The 7,825-nt window shown below is 42.9% G+C and overlaps 1 protein-coding gene and 1 long non-coding RNA gene across 2 annotated transcripts; both read right to left on the bottom strand.

Annotated features, from left to right (window-relative positions):
- Nucleotides 1-1,063: 1,063 nt before the first annotated feature.
- Nucleotides 1,064-5,054, bottom strand: LOC113409513. Its single transcript, XM_029914220.1, has 2 exons — nucleotides 4,902-5,054; nucleotides 1,064-3,003 (listed from the first exon to the last, which is right to left on the bottom strand). The coding sequence occupies exons 1-2, from the start codon at nucleotides 5,047-5,049 to the stop codon at nucleotides 1,064-1,066; spliced, it is 2,088 nt and encodes a 695-aa protein (XP_029770080.1). The 5' UTR covers nucleotides 5,050-5,054.
- Nucleotides 5,055-5,728: 674 nt separating this feature from the next.
- Nucleotides 5,729-6,262, bottom strand: LOC115271519. The gene is made up of 2 exons (XR_003899991.1): nucleotides 6,036-6,262; nucleotides 5,729-5,812 (listed from the first exon to the last, which is right to left on the bottom strand). It is a non-coding gene; the product is annotated as an uncharacterized LOC115271519 (long non-coding RNA).
- Nucleotides 6,263-7,825: the final 1,563 nt, after the last annotated feature.

The following is a 7,825-nucleotide window of genomic DNA, read 5'->3' as shown; positions in this document are numbered from 1 at the left end:
AGAGATTATATTGCCAAGATGCCATTTGACAGTGGCAAACAAGAGTGACTTCCAATAAATTTAACTTGTTAAATAAATGAACAAGTGTATTATCCAAGTCAAAAAGATTAAATGAGGATCAATCCACAGTGTAAGTTGTTTAGTAGCCGACATCACTTGAAGCTCAACCTTGGGTAAAAAAAGTTCTACCTTGTCTACTAATATTAAAGACTTCATATTTAGCCTTAGTCAAAAGTTTGCTGGCTATACACAAGGCAAAAATAGAACACAAGAGCGGCCACACTGGGTCAGACCAAAGGTCCATCTAACCCAGTATCCTGTATTCTGACAGTAGCCAATGCCAAGGCCCAGAGGGAACGAACAGAACAGTTAGTCATCAAATGATCCATCCCTTGTCACCCATTCCCACCTTCTGGCAAACAGAGGCTAGGGCAGTGGTGAGCAACCTGTGGCCTGCAGGCTGCACATGGCCCGTCAGGGTAATCCGCTGGCAGGCCACCAGACTGTTTGCTTAAATTTGCATGGCTGCCCACAGCTCCCATTGGCCGGGAATGGCAAACTGTGGCCACTGGGAGCTGCGGGCGGCCGTGAAAATGTAAACAAACTGTCTGGCAGCCCACCAGTGGATTACCCTGATGGGTCGTGTGCAGCCTGCAGGTTGCCCACCACTGGGCTTGGGACACCATCCCTGCCCATCCTGGCGAATACCCATTTATGGGCGTATCCTCCATGAACTTATCTAGTTCTTTTTTGAACCCTGTTATAGTCTTGGCCTTCAGAACAACATCCTCTGGCAAAGAGTTCCACAGACTGACTGTGCGTTGTGTGAAAAAAAAAAAAAAAAAAAAAAAAAGACTTCCTTTTGTTGTAGTAGGTTCACTATAGTTCTTTAACTAAAGACCAGAAGAAGTGCTACAATTCTTTAAGAGTCACTTAGGAAAGCTACTGCATTCTCTCTCTTAGCTTTCGCAGTTTTAGGGAATACAGCTAGCACTTGGAATTAGAGAGTTAACACATGCTGCAAAGTATTCCAAATTATGATCCCACAGCACTTTTATCCCAGTCATATTAACTCACCTCTTGAAGACTGTGAAGTTCTCTTATGGTCAGATCCCTCTTGTTTTGCTATAAGCCTCTTTTTTCCATAGTACCCATAATCACTGTACACAACCTCATCCTGTTCCTTCTCACTTGACTTATAAGCCAGACCAGTGCGTTCACAGAACCCACTCTTTGTTTTTATTTTCTCCCGAGCAGGCCAGCTAATCAAGTGAGCTGGTATGGCATTTTTAGGTGGTTTCCAAAGCACCCTCTGGCCAATCGGTCTGTAGAAACTGCCTTTACCAGAGGTGAAGTGTCCATATGGAGTGGCTTCTTGAAAGAAATATTCAACTTCATCATCTTCATCCTCGTTGTCACCCTCTTCCTCTGCCACAAAGTATTCTTCAGAGTCTTCAGCCTCTGACAGAGACAAACTCTTAGCAGCTTTTTTCTTTAGGGAGTAGATTTTCTTCTGACCAGACGATCTAGGGAGGACCCCAATCTTTCTACCTCTGCTGGCCATCTTTTTAATCTTCACTTTTGAACAGCTTTTGAAGTTCTGGCTATTGACAACATTGGTCTGCTCCCTTCCTACCACTTCATCTTCATTAAGGGAGCCACCACTTCTAATTTTCTCTTTCTCTGAGCCCTCTGTACTTTTTTGGAAAGCGTACATGCTCTTCTGAAGCACATAATCAGGGACAAAATAAGACACTGGTACATCATCAGTCGATGATCCTTCATCTTTAGAAGACATTTCATCAGAAGACAGACTGAGTACACTTTGACGTTTCCTTTGTGGCAAACACATATTATAGTTGTAGTTAGCGTCCATGTCATCCACGCAAGCTAGCCAGCTGTTAGAAGGAACATACTTCTCCAAAGATTCTTCACACCATAAGCTTTTATCCGTTATCTGACTTACGTTGCTTGGACTGTGGCTCTGATTTAGCTTTTTCTGCAGTGGACTTGAGTCATGTGTTATTTCCGTACTGGATGGAAATAATCCTGCTTGCTGATCAAGGTTGGACTCCTCTTCAGAAGTTTTTGAAGCAGCAGATCTTTTCAAACTAGATTTTTTAAACGATGTGTCCTGCCTTGCCACTAGCTGATCATTACGAACAGTTCTGGCTATCTCAGCAATTTGCATTGCCCTGGCTTCACCTAGAGGAGATTTTGCCCTTTGGCTTGCATTTCCCGGCTTTTCTGCATCTAGTTTTACTTCATTATTTTGGACCTCTTTTTCCTGCCCATCTTCACCACTCTGCTTCAAAGAAAGAGCAGTTTTTCGTTCATCTGAATAAGAAGCGCATGACACCAATTCCTCCCCTTCATGAGGGCTATATATTACCCCTTCACAAGAGCTAACAGAAAATAAGTCACGTTGCACGATATTCTCTGGGACTGGTTTACCACTTGCCACATCATACAGAGGAATAGTTTCCTTAAAGGACTTCCATAGCTGAATTGCAGGTGAGCCATTTCCATACTCGATTCGGACCTCTTCTTTCTCAAAAGCATAGCTTCCTGAAGGAATGTTTCTATACTGTGAAGAGCTGGAAGACCCCTTATTTTGAAAGTCTCTTTCTGGCACAAGAGACGATCCAGATGAATCTTGTTTCACTGAAGTACTTTCCGTTTCTGTACCCATACCAGAAGAAACACAGCCTATATTTCCTGCTTCACAGCCTTTAGTTTCTGTACGGAGATCCTGATGCTTTTTTGGTTTGTTTTCAGGCTGTCTAGGATCAGTCTGTGTTTCTTTAGTCACTGTTCTTTTCCCAGGTCCACTATAATGTCTAAACCTTGTTGCATGATAAAACAGAGGAGAGGGTGGGGGAACATTAAAATAAGGTCTTCTGTTAACTCTTGTGTGCATGGGATGTTGTGGAACAAGATATCCAGGGTACTCATGTAGTGCAACAGAATAAAATGGAAAATATGGATTTCCACTTCTGAAACCTAGAGATATTGAAGAGGGAAAGGAGAGAGATATGCATTTGTCTATATAAACAGCACTATCTTCTGAAATAAAAGCTGAAAGTCATCAGAATCCATTAGGTACATAGGAACTTCCATGCTAGCTCACACCAGTGGGCTATCTAGTTAAATATCCCACCTCCAACATTGTCTAGTACCAAATACTTAAGAGGAGAGTGCAAGAACTCCATAGGTTGGCAATTACAGGGTAATATGCCTATAGGTTACATTTCTTCCTAATTCCTGAAGCATGAGATTTAATTTGCCATCCAAACTGCTGGAGCTTTTATCTATTAAGTTATTGTCTATTAGAATGCCTCTTAAAGAACAGCTCTAACTACAGTTAGAAATTCAATTAATATATGCATTGGCAAGCACTTATTGAGCAATAGTATGTACTCTTAAGGTGTGTTATGAGCATTTTAATAAGATCATCTGATGTTCACTAGAAGTTTCTACTTGAAACTATGCAGCCTCATAAAGAGTCCTGTGGCACCTTATAGACTAACAGACGTATTGGAGCATAAGCATAAATATTCACCCACGAAAGCTTATGCTCCAATACGTCTGTTAGTCTATAAGGTGCCACAGGACTCTGTCGCTTTTTACAGATCCAGACTAACACGGCTACCCCTCCGATACTATGCAGTCTCATATTAGCCAAGACTAATCAGAAAGCCATCAATACCAATAAAAAAAGCAATTGAAAGCCTATTATGGAGTCAGATTTATACTTGCTAGAATTTATATTGCTAGAAACAAGATTGAAATAGCTTTACTTGCCTTGTGCATTTAGTTAAGCTTCAGGCATAACGTTCTCAACTCTGCCTTTGCCCTGCTATTACAGTACACGGGCTATTTAAAAAAATGCCACTCAATTTTTAGAAACCTCCATATAGTCCCTCCCCTCCCCACATCGTTCATTGCCTTAAGGCAATGGGAGTTTGGAGGATTTTGCTGTACAATTCAATGAAGCATTTGCAGTTTCTCTTGAACCCGAAGTTGTTCCAGCAGCAACCCCACCACAGTAGTCCCTGCGCCTATTAGGGAGAATGTGCATTATGATGTCATACTTCTGATATGATGTCAAAGCAGTAGTTTAGTTTTTAGCTAAAAATCTTTGTAGCCACTGCCAGACAATGCTCAAGTGACATTTTCCTCCACTTAATATCCCTGACAATGCAGGCTTTGGCATGGAACCTTTTAACAGGCACCACAGTGAGAGAAGTGTCCCAAACATGAAACTGGTTGGAGACTGGAAGTTGACTGATAGTTTCTATTTCAGCTCTGCCACACTGTTCCTGTAGAACCTCGGGCAAGTCAGTCTGTTCATCAATGCCCATTCTCCACAAACTGTAAATATGAACAGGCACTTACCACACAAGGGTACTCATTCCATATCTGTTAAGGTGTCAAAACCAGCACTATCTTACAGTTCAGCACTGAGTTACGTCAAGGTTTCTGCCTTGACTGAAGTTAGCCAAACTGATTTTACTCAACATTCCTCATAGGCAAAGGATATAGTAGTGATCCCCTTTATACATGTGCTTTCCTATTGTTGCCAGTTGCTGAAACTGCCTGCTTCTGTTTCCAAACTCTTCCTAGAAACTTACTCTTCTTGTCCAGTTCAGTTGGTGTTGCCCCACTCATGAAACAGACATCAAACACCAGTTTACAATATAGCTGAACAAATAGACAAGGAGAGCACATTTTAAGAGAGATGCCTTCAGTTTATACACTAATTCTAGGCTTCATGATATTGGGGAAATACAAAAGTTACACAACAGATAAAAGGAGCTTTAATATAAAGTCTGCATTTCCTTCACTCAGGTAGTAATTCAAAAAGCATGTTTTCCTCAGATGGCTGTATTTTGCCTTACCTGGGGCAGGTACACAGTATGGATTATATAGATGACTAAGGTACCATGGATTTGGGAAAGGTTGTTGTGCTGTTGGCTGCGCATAAAAAAAGGGTCTTGTGTGGTTTGTGGAATATGGTCCATTTTCTGAAGCTGGAGCAGTGTTCATTTTTTAAGCTGAAAGACAAAAAGTTATCAGGATTTGCCATTTTAAAACTACCCAGGGAGATGACAGATCACATTTCTAAACAAATCATAGTATTGCAGGGATGAACAGACTAAAAAGCGTCCAAGTTAAAAAAATAAAACATTCTCCCACACCCATGCAACTGACTCCATCTTGAAAATTTTCACTGCCGTTCATTTCTGCCCCCATTAGGAGAGAAGATATGAAGTCCACGGTAATATCTAGAGATAGTAAACCTGATTTTTCTATCAAGCCAAGAAGTTTGACACTCAGCTGTCATTTGTCTCACTAGGCAGCCACATGACAAAAAGCAAGACAGTCTTTATGCACACCACTTATGAGCATATAACAAAAAACCCACCAACTTCATCCATTCTTCTCTAGATTCTGGGGTGTTGTTTTTTTTAAACCAAAACAAAACCACAACAGAATTTTTCTCTTTTCTAGATGAGCAGAGTTAAACTTTTTTTTATAAACTATATACCACCAAGCCCCTCTGAAACAACCTGCACAAGAAGCACCTTACTGTCCACAATTAACTTACAAAGCGGTAAAAGAGGGGTTAGAAAGTAAAACAGTTGGCACTAGCTGGTATGAAGTGAGGCAGACATTTTGATGAGCTAAAGACTTCATAAAAGTAAATGACAAAAGTTGAACCAACAACCTGTTACAGATTGGTACACAGCTCACTCCTCAGAAGAAAGAAAAGCACTCAGGGCACAGTCCTCTTTCCTTCAGATTCCATCTAGAACACAGTTTCAACACAGATTAACTAGCCACCATGAACCTACATGCTCTTCTTACTGCACCCACTCTTCTAGACCAGACACCCAAAAGGCTTGTTTGACCTTTGAAGAAAGCAAGCCCTACAAAGGTAAGCTATTCCTCCCCCATCAAAGTCCTCCCAAAACTAAGGTCCATGCTGCTGCTTGCAGCCCAGCAAGAGACTAGCCACGCCTTCACCTCACCTTGTTTATGGAACAGAACTACCACTTTCCACTCCCTTCTCCACCTGCGGCTCATTTAATAGTGATCCAGGGACCTTTTCCTTCAATCAATGGGAGTGGTAGCCAATGGAGGGAGCAGGAAGAGCGGCAAGTGTTCCAACACCCAGGCAGAAGATTCCAGGAAACGGGTACCCCAATCCTGCAAACACGTCCATGCATTTTATTTTCAATCTGTATAAGAATTGTGACCTAACTCATGTAGATCGCAGGCAAAAACAAAATATGATCAGTCCTGAACTTAAAGTTGCAGTTCAAAACAGAATCTTTTTGTGAAAAAATCCTCAGAAAGCATAAAAAAAGTTTGTCAAATTTTATTTATTGATTTTATTAGTCACTGTTAATACTAACAAAAGTAAGAGACTAATGATTTTATATGTCAACACAGGGAATTAGACAGCTGAAATTCACATCCCACCTGCTTAAGCAAGGAGGTGTGTCTGCTCCAACAAAATATACTCCAACTCTTGAAATGTATGAAAATTAATGATAGAAAAATGATTGGGATCCCAATCCAGCCATGGGTCTTTAAAAAATGTGGGGATTCTAACTGTCACTTCATTGAGACATCTCAATGAATCACAGAGCACCTATCATTCTTTGCAGGGACAGAGAGGAAAAAGAGAAGCATGATGTGAGGATGGAGAGATTAACTCACATGGGAAGAGAGAGAGAGATGTGGATGAATTGGAATCTCTATGGCTATGTCTACACTAAGCACCTTTTGATGACACAGCAGTGCTGCTAAAAGGCACACAGTGTAGGCACTGTTTGTCAGCAGGAGAGAGCTCTCCCGCCAACAAAAAACTTCCACCCCCAAAGAGCGGCAGTAGCTTTGTCGGCAGGAGAGCTCTCCTGCCAACAAAGCACTGTTCACACCAGCCCTTTTCGCCAGCAAAACTTTTGTTGTTCGGGGGGAGGGGGAGTTTCCACACCTCTGAACGACAAAATTGTTCAGGTTCCAGTGTAGACAAAGCCTATATCTAAGTAGGGAACTTTCTCCCTAATTTTTTCACTTGTCTTCTCACGCTATGGTGGTCAGCTGTTTCCCCTATAGAGGCCCCAGTCATGAAATGAGCTCTGTATGGGCAGGAGCTATGATTTCACTCTGCTCACACCTCCCCATTGGATTGCTCTCTCCCTTAGTTGCAGTGTTTCCAGCTGTTTTGACCACAAGTCTCAGGATATTTTTTAAGCCCCAACTCCTGGAGTCGTGTGATCATGCAAGACTCTCAGCTTCCATTTTCTTTTCCAAAGTAAATTAATTGCTGGCTCTCCTCTGGGTAGAAAGGAAAGCTGGAAAATGCGAAACCTGAAGGCTCAAACCCTAGAGGGCAGACACAGAGCACCGAACATTTATTATTTTGAAAAATCGGATGGTTTTAAAGCCCAGCTCATGATCTTTTCATCCTTGGGCCATCACTGTAGGGGACTTTCCTCTTCTCTCCAGGCCACCCCAGTTATCACTCCCCTGCTCCCCCTGCAGGTTCCCGCCTTCCCGCTGCACATCATGTGACCGCGCCAGACCAGCGAGGGGAGGTAGGAGCGGCGCGGAGGCGGCGCAGCCAGAGGCCCAGGCAGGGCTGGAAGACGGGGGGCTCGGAGGCTGGCAGGCGGGAACCTCAGCGTCACGCGCTTGCTACAGGGCTACAGTGAGCGCTGTGTGCCGGCAGGGGGCGCGCTCCGCCCTCCGCTCTCCCCCGCCCGCCGGTTTGATTTGAGCGCAGGCGCACTCGTCCCTTCTCGTGACCTCC

The sequence above is a fragment of the Terrapene carolina genome, unplaced genomic scaffold (genome assembly GCF_002925995.2).
Source record: "Terrapene carolina triunguis isolate 2854851 unplaced genomic scaffold, T_m_triunguis-2.0 Scaffold33723, whole genome shotgun sequence".
NCBI lineage: Eukaryota > Metazoa > Chordata > Testudines > Emydidae > Terrapene > Terrapene triunguis.
The sequence above is the reverse complement of the archived record's forward strand: the minus strand, read 5'-3'. Positions and strand labels throughout refer to the sequence as shown.

Coding starts and splice junctions, on each gene's coding strand:
- LOC113409513 (XM_029914220.1), bottom strand. CDS start 5,049: ATGAACACTGCTCCAGCTTCAGAAAATGGACCATATTCCACAAACCAC. Junction 3,004..4,901: donor ATACTGTGTACCTGCCCCAG/GTAAGGCAAAAT, acceptor CAATATCTCTAG/GTTTCAGAAGTGGAAATCCA.